The following is a 22,104-nucleotide window of genomic DNA, read 5'->3' on the forward strand; positions in this document are numbered from 1 at the left end:
GGTGTCTTATAAAAAGGGAAGACAGACGTGGACAGAAACACGGACAGATGGATCATGTGAGGAAGCAACCACACGCCAGAAAACACCATGGAGCACCTGGGGCACCTGGAGCTGCCAGCACAGGAGCACCCTCCCCTCGTGCCGATGCCCCGATTTGGACTTCTAGCCTCCGGAGCTGGGAGACTATAAATTCCTGTGCTTTAAAGCTGCCTACTTGTGGTATTTTTGTTTGTTTGTTACAATAGCACTTGGTAACAAAGACAGAGGGAAGATGTTTTTCTTCTATGGTAGGTCCCGTCGAGTCGGTTCCTGCTCGCAGCGACCCCGTGTACAGCAGAACGAAACGCTACCTGGTCCTGCACCGTCCTCACAATCACTGCTGTGCTGAGCCCACTGTTGCAGCCGCTGCGTCAATCCATCTCATTGAGGGTCGTCTTCTTTTTCTCTGACCCCTTATTTTACCAAGCATGATGTCCTTCTCCAGGGACTGGTCCCTCCTGATAACACATCCAAAATACCCGAGACCAAGTTTTGCCATCCTTGCTTCTAAGGAGCATTCTGGCTGTACTTCTTCCAAGACGGATCTGTTTGTTCTTCTGGCCGTCCACAGTATATTCAATATTCTTTGCTAACACCGTAATTCAAAGGCATCAATTTTTCTTTAGTCTTCCTTATTCATTGTCCAACTTTTGCATGCATATCAGGCGTTTGAAAATACTGTGGCTTGGGTCAGGTGCACCTTAGTCCTCAAAGTGACATCTTTGCTTTTTAACACTTTAAAGAGCTCTTTTGCAGCAGACTTGCCCAGTGCAATAAGTCATTTGATTTCTACACTGCTGCTTCTTCTGTAAGGACTTTTAAAATAGTATATTTTAATGATGTTTGAAATCACCTATCAATTACATGAGTTGTACTAATTGGAAGCAAAACTCAACATTTTTTCATTGTACATGTCCAAAGCTATAAGAAGCTGTCACTTAAAAAGCGGATACTCATTTGCAGTAGGAAAAAAATTTACTATTGTACTTGAAACTGAGTTGTTTGAATCAAAGTTACATAGGTTATGGTAAGTTGTGTAATTGTTGTATAAGTGTACACTGTCCTCCACTGCATCCCATGGGTGGACTATCACTCCCCCCGCCCCCCCCCCACCACCACTGATGTAGGGCTTGCCCATGTGACTTGCTTTGGCTGATAGAATGTGAGCGGGCGTGACAGCACGCTAGTTCCCAGCATAAGGCTTAGGAGGCACAGCAAGCCTCTGCCAGCTCACGTAGGCTCCTGCCCTCCACCCTGCGAACGTTATCCCCAGGGAAGTGTGTTCCTGAAGCCTGGGTCCCTGCTGAAAGGACCCATGGCCCAGACTGGACCCGCCCTACCAAAGCAGAGCCACAGACCTGACTTGGAGCCATGACATGCAATGCCAGTGAGAAATAAATATTGGTTTTGGAAACTCCTGAGGTTTTTGAGGTTGTTACACAACAGTATTGCATCAAAAACTGGTCAACACAGTGAAGGAGAGAATTGAGTTTTTCAAAACTGGGAAACAGTAATCAATATGAAATTCACTAGGAAGTGGGAAGTGTGTGAACTTTCTTTGTCTAAATGAAGTAGTCTAACTGTCCAGTTTTTTGACGTCTAACAATGCTACAACCAGGCATTTTTTAAAAAAAAAAAAAGCTTGCTGCTGCAGAATATATTTTGCACTTGGAAACTAATGGTGTGGGTGTGACCAACTCAAACAGTCAAGACTCATCAGGACCACCCTCCCAGCACCCTCATTCCAGAGCTATTCGGCCATTGAAGGCTCCCAACCACTTCCCCGCTTTCCAATATCTGCGTTAAATGATCCAGTGTAGGCCCTCAAACCCTAGAGGAACCTTCCCTCATTCCGTCTCTTTAGATGCTACTGTGTGGACTGCCCCAGAGCAAGCAAATCCGGCTTGGGGGAAGTGCAGCCACAGTGCTCCTTAGACTTTGGGTCCCTTAATTTGGACACATCAGGAAAGACCAATTGCTACAAAAGAACATCATCTTTGGTAGTGTGTCAGTGAACACGAGAAAAACCCTCAAATGAAACGAACAGACATGGCGGCTCCAACAGTGGGCTCAAATATGCCAACCATCTGAAGACGGCGCAGGGCTGGGCAAAGTTGTTCTAAATGAAGCCGCTGTAAGTTCGAGCCGACTCGAGGGCAAATAACAACAATAGCTCTGTGAAAGTCACGTTCTCTCTTTCCACAAAGTCTCGTAAAGTTAGCTCTGTCTCGTGTGCAGACTGCCTAGTGGCCTTTTGGGAAGACGACAGTTGGCCAAACAACCACAACTGAGCAGCACACAACAGTAAGCTTTGACTTTGCTCCTGGGCGTGTGGCCAGTTATTTAGACTAGGACAAACGTCAACGGCAAACCCAGGTTTACAGTAAACTTGCATACCCTTGACACCGCTTTAGGTAATGGCATATTTAGAGATTTGGTTGTTTTTGTTTTTTAAGGAATCATAAGAAATTTAAACTTTTCAGCCACTTTGTTTAACACATAAATCCAAGTCTTGGGATGGACTAAAAGATGCCATTTCTGTATTTTCTTTTTCATATCCTGGGGTATCCGCATCAGTGCTAAAAAGATAAAACACGAAGCCACTTTTAAAGAATTTGAGTTTACAGAAACTGAATTTACTAATGATCAGTTTATTTGAATTGGGAGAACCGGGGAGGAGAATTCCCAAACCGAGAAATCATAGAATTTTTCAATCTCTTTTAGATAATTCTTTAATTCTCAATTTGGAATTTATTTTTGAAAATATATACATATGCGAAAAAGGTGAATGGTGACTTGATATTTTCTTTTTAGTAAGAATACTATAATTATAATAAAAAATTATAATTTTATTAAAATTTTTATATTATTATATAAGTAAGTGTATTTAAACATAAGAAAAGTCACCTTCTTCTAAAAACTACAGCCTCGGGGGCTGGGGGGAGAGATTTGAGTAACAGCCCTCTGAGGCTTCTGGGTATGCTGCCGTAGCAAGTACAGTGCCTACGTTACGGAACGTCACAAATCTTCAGTTTAGTGACACAGGAGATTTTTCTACAAAATAGAAGATTATGCTAAAAATACGTTTGAATCCCCTTAATTTTCTCTTGGGTTTTGGTTTCACTGGTTAGATTCAATTTTCCACCTGATTACCTATCCACCAAAAACAAAAACAAAAAAAGTTGCCATCAAGTGGATTCCGACTCCTGGCGACCCCATGTGTTTGACAGCAGAACTGAGCTCCACAGGCTTCCAAGGCTGAGACCTTTCGGAAGAAGGTGCCCAAGACTGTCTTCCAAGGCACTCTTGAGTGAGTTCAAACCACCAACCTTTCAGCTAGCAGTCGAGCACTTAACTGTTCATGCCACAGATGTCATTTATTCACTACCCATGTATCTATTCTTGGTCAGAAATATGTTTATTACATAAAAAAAAAAAAACAAGTTTCAATTTTTTTTTTTTTTTCTTTTTAGAAAGCGTAATCCTCACCCACCAACACCACCACCTCCAAAACAAAGAAAAAAGATCCAGTGAGAAGATCAGGCCACACGGTGGTAGACAACAGCTTCTAAAGATCACCCACACCTTACCTACAGGTCATTCCCCTGTAACGCCAGTAAGCACAAAGACATGGAGCTCAGATTTTGTCATTTCTTTTTTAAAAGATGGGTTATGTATTTCTCCATCCACATGAATCATTGGGAACCTGCCTGAATCTTGGTGCGGAATCGTAGGCATAAAAAGGGTTTGCTTTCTAACTTAGGTGAGGAGGGTCTTGACTACATTTCTAATATGTAGCAATCTTATCCTAAGAGTTCCATAGATACAGCTAAAGTTACACTGTTTATTGTTAAGGAGCCCTGATGGCACAACAGTTAAGCACTTGGCTGCTAGCTGAAAGGTTAGTAGTTTGAACCCACTCAATGGCTCCATCAGAGAATGACCCAGCGATCGGCTCCTATAAAGACTACAGCCTAGAAAACCCCAAGGGACAGTTTTGCTGTCCCACGGGGTTGCTGTGAGTTGAAATCATCACGATGGCCCCGACAACAACGACCTTCGCTACGGCATCCACAGCACACACTACAGATTGCAGTGTCCGCTATTATCATCTATTTCTCACAGCAGTCCTGAAAGATGCATTTCCTTGCTCCATTTTCACAGATAAAGGCACCGAAGCTCTGGGGTGGATAACTAACCTTCCCGGGGCCCCACAGCAAGGCAGGCAGGTGGGCCCTCAAGCCCAGGTCTCTCACACCAAATCCCCAGCTCCCTGCTGTAGGGTTGACAGGGTTCCCTGCATGGCCACAAAGACACCACCTCCAGCTTCAATTCTGGGACAGCTTTACAAACCACAACATGACAAGAGCCTGTGGTCTTCCACGTGTGAAATGGGTCTTTCCCACCTGATGCTGAGGTTCCTTGAGGAAGGGCCCGTGTTACTCAGTCTCTCCAGCCTACTCACCTGATGCTGAGGTCTCCCAAGAGAGGGCCCAGGTGACTCAGTCTCCCCACCTGATGCTGAGGTCCCCAAGGAAGGGCCTGGCGGCTCGTCTCTCTGCACCACCAGTGTTCCCAGGTGGTGTGCTCCGAGAGAAATTCCTGAATCATCCACAGCTGTCCAGTCTCAGTCGGCCCACGTTCCTCTTACCCCACAGGTTGAGGTGCTGCTTATTAACCAGCGTTGAAGGCCTGCTAAGGGCCAGGCCCTGTGGTGGATCCAGGGAACCGAGCCCTGGTTCTGGACTCCCAGGAGCACTCTGGACAGCAGAAGAGCGAGCCTTCAGAGGCAAACACGTGGGGGTAAATACCAGGTGCTCTGAGACCCAGGGCAACCTCTGTCCACCCTGGCCTCCTTCCCCCACCCCTCCCTGACCCTCTCCAGCAGTCGCCAGTGTGTGCCCCCCCAGCCCCCCAACCTCTCCAGCAGTCCCCAGCGTCTATTCACCCTTTCAAATTTTCCATAAGTCTGTTCAGTTAGGAACAACAACCCCGTACACTGGGGCCAGTTTCATTTCCCAATTCTACTTGGACAGTGGCCTTATCAAAAAAAATATTCTTCTAATGTTTCTCAATGAATCTCCTGACTTCGGATATTTCAACATGTAAGAAGTAAAATCTGATGATTAACACTTGAGTTCTGAGTTTAAATCCATTTATGGGCAAAATTTTCTGTCCTAGAAGGATCGGGTGGCTCTAAAGAGGCGAAGCTCTGGGCTAAGCAGTTAAGTCTGTAATGATGATTTGAGAACAGAGACTTCCCTAAGCTCCTCGGACTCACCTCAAGGAGTCCTGGAGCACAGTGGTTAAGTGCTCTGCTGCTAACCGAAATGTTGGTGGTTAGAACCCACCCAGCTGCTCCACCTAAGACCTGGTGATCTGCTTCCATAAAGATTACAGCCTAGGAAACCCTACGGGCAGTTCTACTCTGTCGCATGGGGTCGCTATGAGTCAGAATCGATTCAGTGGCACCAACCACAAACTCTTACTTCAAGTGATTTAAATGTCCTTGTTACTCGGACCTCGTGCCATAGTGACCAGGCTCTGATTTACTGGCACTTTACTGGCAACTTTTAGAAAGCAGCTCAGAATACCATAGTGCAACAAGTGTCAACGTCCAGGATTCGGCCACTAGATGGCAAAACAGCTCCCCATACGGCACTATCACAGCTGTTTCGCCACTGGGAAAAAGCAGGAGATATAAAAGCAGGAGATATTTACAAGCGTCATCTTACTCAAATTACTCCACACAACTACCCTTTACATTTACAAACTTTGTTACCTCATTTTCAGTTCCTTGTGGGTGCCAAGAGGACACCCCACATAACAGTTACGGTGTCTGTACGTTCCTCCTGCCCGTCCACTTTCATCCACGATCCAGTGTAAAGTATTTCCCTCTTGGAAACTGTTTAAAACCTTTTTCATTTGTTGTGGCAATTTGGCACTGAGTAAATATAGAGAAATTCCACTAATTCAACTGACTAGACACCACATGAAAGTTCAGTACAGATTAAGTGCTCTTGGGGGGCAGCTTCTTTATCTCCAGCTATGACCAAACGTCGAAAGCTCACCCAAAAAGAAGAGGGGTTTGAATAACCACTAGACCAGCCAAATTTTGCATATTGCCTTTATTTTGCAGAAAATGCTCTCTGCTGATTGTCTTTGGTTACTTTGTCATAATTAAAACATACAACTGTAGGTTTAACGATACAAAAGATTAGCTACATATGCTCAGAATAAACACATTCTAGTGGACGGAGCTGACAAGTTTTCCTTTCAGCTAAAATCGGCTGTCCTTCAACTATGAGTTTATTCTGTCCTTAACATCAACTATCACAGACAACTGCACCACACAGACCTGAACCTACGCCCAAAGCAACAAAGAGGATCCAGTGTGCTTGGTATCTCACTGAAGGGGGACCTGTGCAGTTTGTGAATTCGGATCACCTATATGCTGGATGAGAAATGACGTTTCTGGAGCCTGGCAAATAATTTTGTATTATGAATAATGGTGAATTAGGCCAACTGCATTGTTTTCATACTTAAAACTCCTTTGTAGCACCTCAACACTGCTCAGAAATAGACTCAGTCTAGACCAACAGCAGACGATGGGTGCTTTGTTTGCTTCCATTTCTTTTTTATGTATAAATACCACAACATGTACTCCTCCTCCTATTTTAAAACAGGGTGGTTCTACTCTGTCCTATAGGGTCGCTATGACCCGGAATTGACTCCATGGTAACGGGGTAAGGCTTGGATTGCTTCCTTTGACCATGAGACCATCGTCTGACCGGGTAGATCAATCAGATCAGCACGCAGTTGGCACAACAACAAAAGCCAGTGCATTCGGAGAAAGATTCACATGGAGGGCGAGGACACCGGCGTCCATGAGGCCACCAGGCGGGCTTGGGCTGTGGCGTCATACTGGCTGTCGGGAATGTCTGTGGCTGTGGCCCCTCCTTCATACAGCGGGGACCCTGAGGACGCCGAGGCAGCGTGGGTGAGGGGTGCGTAGTGTGCGGGGGAACCCCGGAAGAACTGGGCCCCCAACCCGTTGGCCATCGCTGGTGTCTGGGAGCCTGGAGTGATGGCGCCATTACTCACAGACCACAGGTTGGGGTACTGGCTGCAAAGGAGAGACACAGGTGAGTCAGAGGGGCTAGGTGAGGATGTCAGCCAGGTACGGGAGGGAAGGGCCAACACCAACCAACTGTACACTTTTCTCCTTCCCAGCAGTCCTGTTCTCTGTTAGAAGAGGACTGGCAGCCTCACTCTGAGGTGTCTACAAGTTCTGTGGTTAGAAAGCCTACTGACAAGATTATGTGCCTATTTCCAGACTAGGAGCACTCCATGTGGCCCCAGAAAACTCCAGTAACACAGGATTCCCGCGACTTATTCCAAGCCAAGGTTTCACAGGATGGGTGCAAGCGTTTGAATGTTTAACTAGCACCCCACCGCAGTGATTCCTACAATCAACACAGCACCTCCTAAAACATCAAGCTATGGAGACCATTCCTTGTAAGGCTCCCACCCTGGGTCCCGCCCCTGTACCCTGCTCAGGAGACACACCAGTCAGGGAGAAACGGACAGGGACTGAGACCAGAGAGACAGCTCCAGCCCTGCCCTGACAGCTGTGTCTCAGCAGACATGTCCCAACCTATAAAATAAGGTAGGTGGACACAAGCATTAAAAGCTGCAGTCTAAGCTTGGAGAGCTCTGGTGGCGCAGCGGGTAAGCACTCAGCTGCTAACCGAAAGGTTAGTGTTTCGAACCCACCAGCGGCTTGGCAGGAGAAAGACCTGGCCATCTGCTCCAGGGCAGTGCTCCTCTGTGACACACGGGGTCACTACGAGTCTAAATTAACTCGATGGCACCTGAACGACAAGCACTTGGAAGTAAGCAGCATTAAGCTACACTAAAATTTTGTTTGGGAATAAATTCCAAAGAGTGCTTTTATGAATAAATGAGAGCACACGTTACAGGGGTGCTTCAACACGGATGCAGCGCTGCAGGTGCTCACACGTCTGTGCCAAGAAATTTGGAAGTCAGCTTCCTGGCCAACCGACTGGGAAGGATCCACATTTGTGCCCATTCCAAAGAAAGGTGATCCAAAGGAATGCAGAAATTATGAAAGAATATCATTCATATCACGTGCAAGCAAAATTTTGCTGAAGATAATTCAAAAATGGCTGCAGTACAATACAAATCAACACAAAACTGCCAGAAATTCAAGTCTGGTTCAGAAGAGGACATGGAACAATGGTATCACTGCCTAAGCAGAAAATATCAGAAAGATGTTAACCTGTGTTTTACAGACTACACAATGCCATTCGATGGTGTGGATCATAGAACACCATAGATAACACCGCAAAGAAACTACATAGACCAAGAGGCAGTCATTCTAACAGAACAAGGAGATTCTGTGTGGTTTAAAGTCAGGAAAGTTGTGCGTCAGGGTTGTATTCTTTCACCATACCTATTCAATGTGTATGCTGAGCAAATAATCCACGAAGCTGGACTATATGAAGAAGAACGGGCCTTCGGGATTGAAGGAAGACTCATCAAAAACCTGCAGTATTCAGATGATACTGCCTTGTTTGCTAAAAATGAAGAGGACTTGAAACATTTGCTGATGAAGATCAAAGACTACAGCCTTCAGTGTGGATTACACCTCGACATAAAGAAAACAAAAATCCTCACAACTGGACCAATAAGCAACACCATGATAAACGGGGGAAAGACTAAAGTTGAAGTTGTCAGGGACTTCATTTTACTTGGGTCCACAATCAACACCCATGGAAGCAGCAATCAAAAATGTCAATGACATATTGTATTGGGCAAATGTTCTGCAAAAGACCTCTTCCAAGTGTTAAAAAGCAAGGATGTTACCTTGAGAACTAAGGTGTGCCTGACCCACACCATGGTATTTTCAGTTGCCTCATATACATGCGAAAGCTGGATCGAAGTCTGAAGAAAAGTTGATGCCTTCGAATTATGGTGTTGGTGAAGAATATTGAATATACCATGGAATGCCAGAAAAACAAACAAACACAGCCAGGATGCTTCTCAGAAGCAAGGATGGCAAGACTTCGTCTCACATACTTTGGACATGTAATCAGGAGGGACCAGTCCCTGGAGAAGGACATCATGCTTGGTAAAGTAGAGGATCAGCAAAAAAGAGGAAGACCCTCAAGAGATGGACTGACACACTGGCTGCAACAACGGGCTCAAGCATAGCAACGACTGTGAGGATGGTGCAGGACTGGGCAGCGTTTCTTTCTGTTATACACAGGTCGCTGTGAGTCGGAACTGAGTCTACGGCACCTAACAACAGCACGTACAATAAAGGGCATCGCTTTTCAGGTGAGGACAGGCTTGGTCTGTGTGGACAACCTGGCAAATCACTTAGGGTCTTGGAAAAGGAGGATCCACTTGTATATTTCATAGTTTAGGTTTCTTATTAACTTTATTAACATTTCAGCCTTTATTCTATTAATCCTCTGAAGAAAGGTAATACATTTACTAAACAGCTTGCTTTGTGAAATACTCTCTCCTCCCTCGATGCAATTTGCAAGGAGTTTACACCAGTTACCCAGCGTGTATGTTCTGGGCTTTGATCCTATGTCCACAGAAAAGCCAACAAATTCATTTAATAGCTCCTTGTTGAAAAAAATTCTGGAAACATTTCCTTAAAATGCATTTACGGACCCCAACAGCCCTGTAAAAAGACAGGCTGGGGTTATTTACCGTCTTGTTTTGCTTATGAGGAAATCGAGACTCAGAGAGGCTGCGACTCATCCATCATGTACGATTTAGAAAGCAGCAGAGTCGGGCCTGGCTCCTGGCTCCTTTCATTCAGGCCCAGCTGCCGGTCCACCCGCATCCACCATGAGAGGACGCCAAGTTAATGAAGCTACAGTCCTCGCACAGAACAGACTCACAGCGCTGGCCATGTCACGGGGGTGCCAGTGGAACTGTACACAGGAAGCCCTATCACCCACAGCTAAAGCGTAAAATGAGGACCAGTGTGGGTGAAAATAGCAGGATGTGCCTGGACGGACATACGTTACCTAGAACCAGTCGAGGGACCGGAGTTGTGGCTCACAGGGAGCATGCTGCTATGGGCAGGCATCCCGAGGCTGGACCAGTTGTCATGGGATTGCAGCATCGATAAGCATGCAGGTGAATTGTCAGAGTACGCTAGGGTGTAAGAACGTGGAGTTACTGGATGGGTCTTCCAAGAGAAGCAAACGCAATGAACTATCACCAATAACTGCAGTCACCCAACATTGAAAACAAAACGTGCTATAAGATATTAAACGTGGAAAGTGATCCATCAGCCTGCTTAATTGGTTGTCAAAGGCAGTACCTATTGCCCAAATGACGTATATATTTGAAAATATCCTCCAGTAAACCCAGATGTTTTTATCACCAGATCGACAGACCCCTGTAGAGACAGAATCCTGGAATCATCTGACTGGGGATTAAGTATCTTTAAAAATAAATGTAAATGTAACTTTAACGGGCCTTTCTCTCAAAAATTCATGTCATAGAGTTCACACTTTAGAAAGTGGTACCCCAGGCAAATAAAGGAAGACGGCGATTATTTCTAGCATCAGAGCCTGGTGTCTGGTTGAACAAGTCCCAGCCGAGGACTACTTCCTCACCAAGTAAGCTCCTGTCATTTACAGTCAACTTTAATTGTTGCAATTGTTTCGTGGTGTCCCTTTAGCTGTTTCTCCCTTTGGAACCAGGCAAAAGTCTAAGCACATGTGAGGTTAAAGAATTAGGCTGGTGGGTCTTAGGCCACTGTTCCCAACATTTAAGCAGGCATCAGAACCACCCAGGGGGCCTGTTAAAACAAATTTCTCAGTCTGCCCCTAAAACCAGGACCAGCTGCCAGAGTCAGCACCAACTCATGGTGACCTCACATGCATGACCCCGTTTGTGTCAGAGTAGAACTGGGCTCCTCTGGGGTCTTCGATGGCTGATTTTTCGGAAAGATCACCAGGCCTTTCCTCCTTGGTGCCTCTGGGAGGACTCCAACCTTTTGGTGAGCATTTACCGTACCACAGAACTCCAGCTCACCGCTGGATTCTGAGTCATTCCCTCTGGGAGGGGCACTTCTCACAGTTCCCAGGTGATATGGCACTGCTGCTCCAGGCACCATCCTTGAGATTGACTGTCCAGTCAAAGCTGGTAATTCCCACGCCCGGCTGACCCCAGAGGATCACTTTAAGGGTTCATGGACTAGCTAGACCTGGGCCCCACCCTAGAGGTTGGTCCATGGTTCTGCCCACTGGAAAGCTCCCTCGGTGACTCGATACCCACCCAGCATTGAACCCCCTGGTCTGGACCACCCTTTGGCTAAGCCAGCAGCACCCACGACATGCAGACCATCAGCTCCTGAGCCACAGCAGAAGTGGACTCTGGAAAAGACCCCTCACTCTGCTTCAAGAGCCCACATGTACACCGTCCCCTATTTAGCCAAATGCAGTTGTTAGTCGTCAAGTCGACTGACTGACCCCTAGGCATGCAGAGTAGATCTGCTCCACGGGGTTTTCTGGAAGCCGATTCCCAGGCCTGTCTTCAGAGGGGCCTCTGGGGGGCCTTTCCGTTAGTAGTGAGCACCTAGCCACTTGCACCACCCAGGAAGGCGATGTGCTCCCCACCCCCCAGAATCCATTGTCTGGCCACCCACAAACTCCTGGTGCACCCAGGCTCACCACTTACCTGGAGAATTGTTGTGGTGCGTGTACGGGCTGGGGTAGGGGGATGCACGGTGGCTCCTCAGGGCGGGGTACCGTTCACAGCCATGCGTGGAGGCCAGTGAGAGAGGCCCTCCAAACTGGGGGTGGGGGCTGCCGGGTGGACAGAGGGTGCTGGTTCCGGGGAGAAGCCACCCCCCTGCTGTGAGAAAAGGGTGCTGAGTGACTGGTATTTGCACTGTCTGCTTATGTTCAAAGAGGTGAGAGGGGAGCCCCAGGCTTCTGGACCTTCTCCTTGAGTCCCTGATGAAGTGACGGATCATGGTTCACACGCTGCCTGAGCACATAGCATGGAGTCCCCCAGAGTTACAGGGCGGGGCAAACACACTGCTCCACATGGATGCCCAGACTGGCCAGTAGGTCTGAACCCACAGCCCCCACCAGGAGCCCTGGGACACCCCACACCCAACCTGCTTCCTTAAATCTAGTTGCCTTCAGGGGAGAGAGGGAAGCTAGATTAATGGAAACAGAACAACAAAAATGGAAATAACAAGAATACTGATATATTGTGAAGAATGTAACCAACGTCACTGAACAATATGTATAGAAATTGTTCAATGAGAACCTAATTTCCTGTGTAAACTTTCACCAAAAACACAATAAAATATATTTTTTAAATTATCCGTGGCTAATAAAGTAATGTAGTTGGAAAAGCAACCAAAATGTGTATAAGAAGAAATTCTGAATAAAACTAGGCAAAATAAATAACTTTTAAAAAGTGATCTTAGAAAAAGAAAAAAACAGTTGCCAGTCAAATCAGTCTGGATTCACGGCAGGCAACCTCACCGTGCAGAGCAGAACTGCTCTGTAGGGTTTTCTTGGCTGTGACTTTTCAGAAGCAAATCGCCAGGCCTGTCTTCTGTGGCACTTCTGGGTGGACTCGAACCTCCAACCTTCTGGCTAGCACCCAAATGCTACCCAAAGACTCCCAAGCTGTATTATTTCAATATTCGAATCCTTAGATGACTTACTATTCCCCAAGGCAGGTCAACCTTCAGGTCCTAACCAGTGAGTATGAGAATAAAATATAAGACCAGACCAAAGAAAAAAACAGGGCAGAGCGCAACCCGTGGGGTAAGGGCTACCTGTGAGCTGTCCCCCTTCTCTCCCCACGCCCTTCGCCATCTCCCACCACCTCACAGCTAGCCTCAGGGAGCTGGGGGTGGGGGGCCTGGCTTCGCAGGACCCGCTACTTTCTGCTGACCCTTCTTCTGTAAATGGTAGGCTCGCATTCTCTCCACCACATGCATCAGCCAGTCCTTCCTAAGAGGGTCCTGTTCGGTCCTCCTCATAAACTCCATTCCTCCCCCCGCCACCCCACCATTCAGAAAACGCAACTACTCTGGCTCCAATTTCCAAACGACAATTCTGAAGACAACATTCAAAAGTGACAATGTATGATGCACCCACAATACACGGGGCCCATCACTGGCCTGCAGTGTCTGTATCCTACCTCAAGTGGGTGCAACTCAAGCCACTGTGGCAGAGCTGTTTGTTAAACTAGCCTAGAAACTGATTAAAGAAAAAAAAAAAGATGTACAATAAAACCTGTGAACACCAGAACCTGTGTAAGGCAGAAACCTATCAGAAAAGGAAAACTCAAAATATTTTCCATTAATAGAGAGCAATAGACAAGTGGTAAGACGGCACCCTGTCTAAGGCAGAAAGCTTGCAAGACCCAGAACAAGGCAGTCCCATCTGAGTTTGGGTTCTCCCAGGTTTCACTGTATATTGAGAACAGAGAAAGATCATTTACGGTGGAGTACACCATGCTGGCTCAACCAGACCCTTCTACTGATTTAGCCAGCATGAACTTTTCTATCCTAATTATTTAAATCTCAATGGCCTTTCTCCAGGTGGAGAAGATAGACGAAGCACTTTCTCCCCATCTTGAGTGCTGTTTAGACCTGCCTTGCTTTGCTTGTCTTGTGAGACTTCCCTGAAGCTAAACTTGAAGCTGCCTCTCCCCACCCTAGGAGCCACTGTTTTCCACCATAACCAACCTGAGTTGATGGGCTGTCCCAAGAACCACATGTGTTCATAAAACATCACCCCAAAGATGGCCCTTCAGTTTTCAACCACTAACAAAAACAGCATCCCAAAAAGGATATCATGAGCTGGCTTTCTTTCTTGCCCAACACAGGGTAGTCTCAACACCCACCAGTCCCGAGGGTCCATCCTAGCTGTGGTGGGAGCTGCCTGTGAGCACAGCGAGAGCCCAGGACTGTTCTCCCCATAGCCTGGGTGAGCATCCACAGCCCAATTAGCGAGTGGTTAAGGTCAGTACAACTTCCAAGCCACAGGACCAAGTGTCCTGCACAAGGAAAGGCAATTCCCCTCCCCAACCACACCCAGAAGTGTGCTGTCTTCTCTATCTGCAGCTTCTAGCTCTCAACTGAAACAAGGTGCCTCGGTGCAGAGAAACAAAACGTACATTGAGAATACCCAGGCTGCTGGCTGTCTCCGGGTTCTTCCATCATATCTTTGTGATCGCTTCTGCCAAAAAAAACCAAAATTAATTATCAGAAAGAGGAAAGCCAGAAGACAGTATCTACAGCAACATTTCATCTTTATGCACATTTCTTTGCCCAGAGGGTAGTTAGAATTTTCTCACCTTTCCTTTGCATCAAGGAAAGCTTTGGCAAATGGATTGTACTTAATTTTAAGAGCTGTGATCTGAAAAACAAGAAATGGCACTTACTAGAGTATCACACTCAATAGCCAGAGGATTTAAAACAGCACCAAAAACTGCGACACCTCTGTACCCCCTTTAGATACTGAAACAAAGTCAGACTTCTCTCCAGATCTTTCTATTTGGGTCTGAAGTGGTTGAGTAATTATAATTATTTCATAAGGAAAATGTACATGTACATTCATATTTATGAAAAGTTTTAAAATGTCAATTTCCTAAATGGCATTCACAATAAATATAGCCAACTACTCAGAATATCCTATGTGCATACATTAAAAATGACTAAAATATAAGCTGGGTCATCCTAGGAAATAAGGATCTAGTTCTAGTTTGTGGTCAACACTGAGGACTAACTGGTTTATCACAAACTTCCCACTTTGGGCTTAGATTCAGACCTGGATTTTTTTAACAGCACACCGTTTTGAACCCAGCTGAGTTTTCACATCAAGTGGGTTTGGAAGTCTGCCTGTCCCTTTGGGAAAGATTTTCAGAGAGAAGCCCTTCTCTCTGCTCGCAGCCTTGTCTTCAAGAAATGTCCAGACATTAACCTAAATGTTTTACGGTTAGGTTTTAAGCGTTTATTTCAAGCATTTAGTTGCTGTTTCTAGTTATAGACACTTCTTAACCTAAGAAGAGTTTATTCCCCATAATGGAAAATGCTTGAATGAGTCTTATTTTAAACTCTCTGCATGTGTGTGCTACACGCACACGCACGCGCACACACACACACACACTTTAAGTTATGCTAACTTATCTTGGCTAGACATTAAACATGAGTCTACCATGCACCCAGGGACAGATTACTCAATAAGCAAGGTACGCAAGGGCTTAGTTGTGTTCACTTACTAACCTGGAGTGAATGAGTCAGTAAGTAAACGCAGTGAAGCCCCTGCGTGCCTTGCTGACTGGTTAACGCACCCTACACGTGGCCCGGATCTGCCCACCCCGCCAGGCCTGGAGGACCACACACTCCTCTCACCTCCTCGTTCTGATAGGCCGTCACAGCTATGAACTGGGTCTCAGGGAAGCAGTGGCTGGTGATCATACGCTGGGGACCCCCAACCCTCACGATGTGAATCCGAGGCTCGTACTTATGCAAGGAGTTCAGCATGATCTGAGGGCACAGACACAGAAACGTGGCAGTCAGTCCTGCCACTGCCACAACAAACCTCTGTGCACCCCACTGTCCAAGAGAAAAACACATTCGAGATGTGGAACCAGGAGCCAGGAACGTGGGTTAATTGTTGTGCGAAGTGGGTTCCCCAAAGGTAAGGGTCCCAGCATCTTATCCGTGCTGCTTCCCAGGCTCATGTGGAGAAGAGGATGAGATGCCACACACCACTAAAGGCAGTGGATGTCTGTCACAAGCCCCACTGCAGAATAAAGCTCCAGTTTCCACAATTGCTATAAACCAAACCCACTGCCGTCTAGTCAATTCCGACTCATAGCAACCCTATAAGACAGTAGAGCTGCCCCATAGAGTTTCCAAGGAGCAGCTGGTGGATTGGAACTGCTGACCTTTTGGTTAGCAGCTGTAGCTCTTAACCACTGCCACCAGGGCTTCCTACAACTACTATTAATAAAGAAGCCCTTTGCCTTCCAGTCCATTGCAACTATAGGGACCCTATAGGACAGAGTAGAACTGCCCCCAGAGTTTCCAGGGAGTGCCTGGCAGATTTCAACTGCGGACCCTTTGGTTAGTAGCCAGAGCACTTAACCGCTATTGGTAGCAGGGTTTCCACAACTGCTATAACCCAAAACCAAACCCACTGCCTTCAAGTCGATTCCAACTCATAGCGACCCTATAGGACAGAGTAGAACTGCCCCATAGAGTTTCCAAGGAGCGCCTGGCGGATCTGAACTGCCGACCTCGTCTAGCAGCCGTGGCACTTAAACACTAGGCCACCAGGGTTTCCAGAACTGCTATAGACACCTTTAAAGCCTGCGTTTGTTTGAGACTGGACACGGGCTGTTGCAGTAACAACTCCAAACGAGGAAAGGAAATTCTGGAGAAAACGACTTGTTTACAAGTTTGTTCAGGCTTCAAGCAGGAAACGCTGTCTTACACGGTTAACTTTGATGGGACTGTTCGCCATCAAGGCTGGAATTCCCTCCCCACTTTGGAGAGTTTAGGGTGGCACAAATTCCCCAAACGACAAAACCCTGAGTTGGAGACCTGCGTGCACCTTCAAAGGCGAGAAGCTTCTCCCACTCCCCATTTCCTTGGCCTGCACGTTCCAGTGAGCGGCCTTCCATTCTTAATTCAGGAGGGCTGCGACCCTTTCTTGAGCGTGCATGCCACCGCCCCAGACCAGCACCTCTACTTCCACTCCTCACCCTGCGCAGTGGAAGGTGCGGACCCCTGGCCTCTCCGCTCCCCCAACCAGCCGCTGCGGGCTCTCCCCAAGCCTACCTGGCCGCCACCGTTCAGCTTGTTAGTGAGTTTGACTTTGCTGAAGGAGACCGGCGCTTTCATCCAGTGCGCCCCGAAGTTGGGGGAGTCGGGGTGGATGTAGACGCAGCTGGGCGCCTGCGGCTCGGGCTTACCCCCGGGCACCCATTCGCCGTTCACGTACTTCCAGCGGTGGTTGTCCGCCGCCACGAAGTCCAGGAGGAATGAGTACATGGCGTTGGGGTCCAGGCCGGACACGTTCACCTTCAACACCGGGAACATCCTCCTGGAAGGGAGGCGAGGGCGCGGCAGGAGAAGCCCGGACCCGCGAAGCCGGGGGCGGAGAGTTCGGGACAGAGGCGTCTGTTAGTTCGGGGACTTGTAAAACTCTGCTTCCCGGAGCCCTCAGAGGCCCCAGAGGTTCCGGCGGTCTCAGGACAACGCCCCGGCCCCCGGAGGCCAGGCGGGGAGGACCAGACCAAACGGGTGCAAGCGTGAGGCCGAGGGCGCAGCGCCTCAGAGGTCAGGGCCTAGGAGTTCGGGTCACTCCCTTCCAGAAGCAGCCACAAGTTATTTCCACCAGAGCGAACACAAGGAAAACGGCCCCCTTACCCAGGGGAAAAAGTTTGGACAGTAAAAGACCTTTCCAGGCCCCCCAGGTGATCGGGCCGCGCTCCCCACGCCCGCCCGGAGACCCCAGTGATCCGGAGGCGTAGCGCGCACCCACCTGCCGTTCTTGGTGACGATCATCTCGTTGGTGAGTTCCTTGAAGCGCAGCCACAGCTCGCTCTCCTCCAGGCCCACATGCAGCTCTCGCTCCGTGGGGTCGCCCTTCTCGCTGCCCGCCTGCAACTCGCTCTCGACGGCGCTTAGCAGGTGGTCCACTCGGTACTGCAAGCTCTTCCCCGAGCTCTCCGCGCCCGGAGAGCCCATCCTCCTTCCCGCCCCTCCCCGCCGCCCCCCGGAGCCCCGACGCGCTACCCGAGAGCCACTTTTGAGCCCTCTCGGCGGCCTCTCCTCCGGGAAAAGGGGCCACTGCGGCCGCGGACTGTACGTCTCCCGGGTGCCAGCCCAGCCCCGGGGGAGGGCGAAGTCGGAGACCCGGAGGGGGCGGACAGGGGCGAGAGCTGTTCCACTTGAACTCCTGCGAAGCGTCCTAAACGAGGTCTCGGGAGAGAAAAGCCAGCGCCCCCCGCCCTAAATAGTGCAGGCGGCGGGGGCGCGGGGCTGGCCGGTGCCCTTTGAAGCGCCGGGAGACCGCCCATTGGCCGCGCGCGGCCACATCAGACTCCGAGGCCGCCAACAATGAGCCCCCGCGGCCTGGGTATGCAAATCGGCCCAGCTCTGCGCGCGGGGCCCGGCCCCTACACCCCCGCCCTCCCCAGCTGTTTGCACCTCCATCAAAGCGGCGGGACCGGGCGGAGGAGGAGGGGTCCGCCCTCTGCAGGTCCGCCAGCCTGGGACCCCTCCTCGGCTCTCACGGTGCCCGCTCGGGTCCTGCTCGGAGCGCGCACAGCCCTACTAGCTCTGGCGGGCCAGTCTTGGGCTCTGAAGGCGAGACCCTCTAGTCGGGCCTACTTTGCCGCACTCCTGTCCGAACCTGGTCCGCGCCCCTCGACGCTAACACCCATGCTCTTGGACCACCCCTCCGGATTCCCCGGCTCCCGCGGCCTCGAGGGTTGGGCTGTGGCGCATCTGCAGGGAGCTCACAGTGAGATCGACGGAAACTAACGTTCCCGTGGGTAGCGTTTTCCCGGTGCCCACACAGAGCAGACCTCGGTTCTTAGGCCTGCCCGCGCACTGAGGGCATCCCAGAGGTGCGCTTGGCGCCTGGTGTTTTGTGTTTGTTTTGAGGGAGGCTGGAGGGGACGGGGTGTCAGAGGTCTGGGCCTCCGGGAGCGGCTTAGGGGCTCCCCCGGCGCGCAGGGCTGGCCCGCCGTGCGCCCGCGCTGCGCCGCCCCGCCGAGCCCAGCCTGCGAGCAGCGGTTTATTACCTTTCGGTGAGAACCCGGGCGAGGCGAGGGAAGGAAAGGTGACAATGGGCAGGAAATAGTTCAGTGGGGGCTATTTCAACAGTAACACTCATCTGAAAACCGGAGCCGGGAAGGAGGAGGAAGGCAGCCCTCCGCGTAAAGACCGGCTGGTTTTACCCGCAGCTCTCATAGGAGCGTGGAGTTCAGGTTTCAGTGTCTCGGTCGGCTTCGCGCGCACCCCACCCCACGCTCTCAGGAACAAGCGGAGGCGACAGGCTCAGCACCCCGCTCAGAACGCCCGGCGCTCGGGCAGGAGATCGCCCGGGGGGCCCGGTCTGCGCCGCTCGCGGTTCAGCCCTGCACCTGGCCAGGCTGCTCTGCCATCGGGAATTCCTGGGGAACCGCCGAGGCATCCGAGCCGGGTCGCGGGCATCCGCGTTCCAGGAAAGGGCTGCCGCGATGGGGACGCCTGCTGCCTCCTGGGTGGGGGTGAGAACTGGTCCGGGCGTCCTTCTCGCCCTCCTCCCACTCGGAGTGGTGGATCGGGTAGCACAGGCACCTGACGGCTCGTTCTCGCCCGCATTTCTCAGTTTCTTTTGTTGTCTTGGATGATGGAAGTTCCCCGCGGGCTGACCTGAGGGGGAAGTTTCCTTCTGGAAAGAGGTGCCAAAAGGCCCTCATTTGCTCGTGACGCCGAGACCCTCCTGGGACGCCTCCGCCGGGTTTCCGGGCCACGGTCTTTGTGAAACTCCCCTTAGTGAGGGAATAAAAAGTTCTAAAGGTAATTTCGGTGGCCTCAGATCACCTGAGCTTCTGAGCTTAGAATAAGGCGGGAGGGCGGGGCAAGGCGAAAACAGCGGGTCCAGGCAGTGCGCACACCCCAAGCTCCGAGGCTGGCCTTCCTTTACCCTCTGGGCGTGAGCCTTTGCTTGGAGCGGTTTGCTCTGGTAAATGGGCTTCCCCTTAGTCCGGAAGAGCTAGCGAAGTCTTGCCAGGTTGAACAGATTGTTTGAAAACTGTGGTTCCGATTTCGACAAATAAAAACAAAACCTAGCAGAAAAGAATGGTAAATTTCAAATAAGCATAAGGAAATTTCTACACTGGAGAAGGAACGCCCAGAGTGAAAGAACCAGATTTCAGCAATGTAACCTGCAGGAGCTGCGGGGGGAGTCAGGTTGGAGGGACTGACTTTGGCCCTAACTTGTGTGATGTCTCATGCCTTTGGCTCCATAATTATGATTTGTCCTCCCGTCTCTGTGTCTCCTTCTGGGTTCTTTGTCCTTCGATGCACAGGGCAAGATTCTCCACTCTCCCAGCCTTTTCAAGGAAGGCTGTAGTGCATGACAGTTTACAGCCAAAAACTTCCTCCAGCCAGGCTATAAAGAATTCCCCGTTAATAATAAGGAGCTTCCTTGGGGGGAGGAGGGGCTGGCATGCTTCTAGCTGTTTCTCTCCCAAAGCCTCTCCATCCATGGAAAGTCAGCCACTCAGAGAAAAGGAGGAACAAGGTCTCGGGGTTGGGCCTCAGGATGCAACTGTTTCCCCCAAATCACTCAGGGAACACTCTGCAAGAAACAACACACACACCCCTCAATCTGCAGAGAGCAGGTCCCGACCCCTTCTCAGCAACAAAACCATTTGTCTTTTGCGAGCAGGTATCAATGGAGCCGGAACGGGCTCAAGGCCAGCTGGAGGGAGGCCAGAGGGTGTGACCCCAGGGCCAGAGGGAGGCCCTCACCACTCCCCACCCCCCCAGAACATTTCGCTGATCAGATAGTTTGTGCTGATTGTAGAGTATGGGTTTTATATATACAAACACGTGGGGTCACTGTGAGCTGAATCGACTGGACAGCAACGGGGTACAAACATGTATATAGTATATCTGTGTATGTGTATTTTTATTACAGCTACCTCATTTGGGTATTAGAGGGATTATTGAGATTAAAGGCACTGAAAGAAAAACTTGGGAGTTCGAATTCCCCAGCCACTCCTTGGAAACCTACAGGGCAGTTCTACTGTGTCCCATAGGGTCGCTAGGAGTCAGAATCGACTTGAAGGCAACGGGTTTGGGTTCTTTTGGTATGAAGGGTGCTTCTTGTTAGGTGCCATCAAGTCAATTCCAACACATAGTGACTCCATGGGGCTGAGTAGAACTGCCCCCCATAGGTATTCTTGGTTGTAATCTTTACAGGAGTAGGTTGCCGGGCCTTTCTCCCAAGGACTCATTGGGTGGGGTTCAAACCACCAGCCTTTCAGTTTGCAGCCAACTGCTTAACCATTTCAGCCAATGGGTGCTTGCCACCAATTTGTAATTAAATACTTAGCATACTACTGAGAAAAGACTCAGAATCGATGGCTCCCACAATGGGGACTTTTCCAGCTGAAAAGAAGGAAAGGAGGAAGCCCTCCTGGAAATTGGGATTCCAGCATTCAGCTATCTACTCTCACAGCTGTCCAGGCTTCGGCCTGTCCTGGCCCCAGAAGGCAAGAGGGAGTCAGCTTTCGTGAGGCCTATTATATGCAAGGAGTGTGCAGATGTTGTCATTCAGATACCACAGCGGCCTGCAAAGCGACCATATCCCCTTTACACCTCAGGCAACTGCGGCTCGCAAACGTAATGAAAAGGAGCAGCAGTTTGATTTCTGTTGTGTCTGATTTTAAGTCCATTCTATTTCCACTTAAAACCAAAAGACCGTTGCTTTTGAGTCAATTCCCACCCCCATAGGGTTTCCAAGGAGCAGCTGGTGGATTCAAACTGCCGACCTTTTGGTTAGCAGCCTGAGTTCTAGGTCAAATATACAGAAAGTAGAAATGAATGTACTTTTCCCTCTCCCACCCACAGTATTCACAGAACTATAAAGGGAATCTGCCTGTCTGTGTGTGTGTGTGTATTTGGGGAAAAGGAATGAGAGAAAGGAAACTGGTTGGCTTAACTACTTTTGAAATCTAAAATTAAAAAGAAAATGTTTCATAATCTCAAGACTACAGTCATGGGAGCTGAGGGAGGAAAATCTCCCACCTCCAACAAGCCACAGTCCAGCTGGGGATGCAGGTGACCACAAACAGCAGCGAGAGAGAAAAGCAAAACCCATAAGGCGTTTAGGCCTACATACATTATCCTAATAACGCTTCCAAAGACAGCCGTGAAGTCAGCACTGTTATCACCCCGCCTGTGTAAAATGGTCCTAAAAGAAGAAAAGAAGCTCAGAGAGGTTGAGAAGTTTGCCCAAGGTCACACAG

At 49.4% G+C, this 22,104-nt stretch overlaps 1 protein-coding gene across 3 annotated transcripts; it reads right to left on the reverse strand.

Moving 5' to 3' along the window:
• Nucleotides 1-6,567: 6,567 nt before the first annotated feature.
• TBXT (T-box transcription factor T) lies at nucleotides 6,568-17,824 on the reverse strand. 3 transcript variants are annotated; one of them, XM_049905173.1, is made up of 8 exons: nucleotides 17,619-17,824; nucleotides 16,913-17,177; nucleotides 15,479-15,613; nucleotides 14,422-14,483; nucleotides 14,242-14,303; nucleotides 11,773-11,946; nucleotides 10,110-10,239; nucleotides 6,568-7,165 (listed from the first exon to the last, which is right to left on the reverse strand). In XM_049905173.1, the coding sequence occupies exons 1-8, from the start codon at nucleotides 17,822-17,824 to the stop codon at nucleotides 6,898-6,900; spliced, it is 1,302 nt and encodes a 433-aa protein (XP_049761130.1). In that variant the 3' UTR covers nucleotides 6,568-6,897. The 3 variants fall into 3 exon arrangements, with proteins under 3 accessions (XP_049761130.1, XP_049761129.1, XP_049761139.1); XM_049905172.1 differs by having other exon boundaries at nucleotides 11,773-11,949; XM_049905182.1 differs by lacking the exon at nucleotides 11,773-11,946.
• Nucleotides 17,825-22,104: the final 4,280 nt, after the last annotated feature.

The sequence above is a fragment of the Elephas maximus genome, chromosome 1 (genome assembly GCF_024166365.1).
Source record: "Elephas maximus indicus isolate mEleMax1 chromosome 1, mEleMax1 primary haplotype, whole genome shotgun sequence".
In the NCBI taxonomy this organism is placed as follows: domain Eukaryota; kingdom Metazoa; phylum Chordata; class Mammalia; order Proboscidea; family Elephantidae; genus Elephas; species Elephas maximus.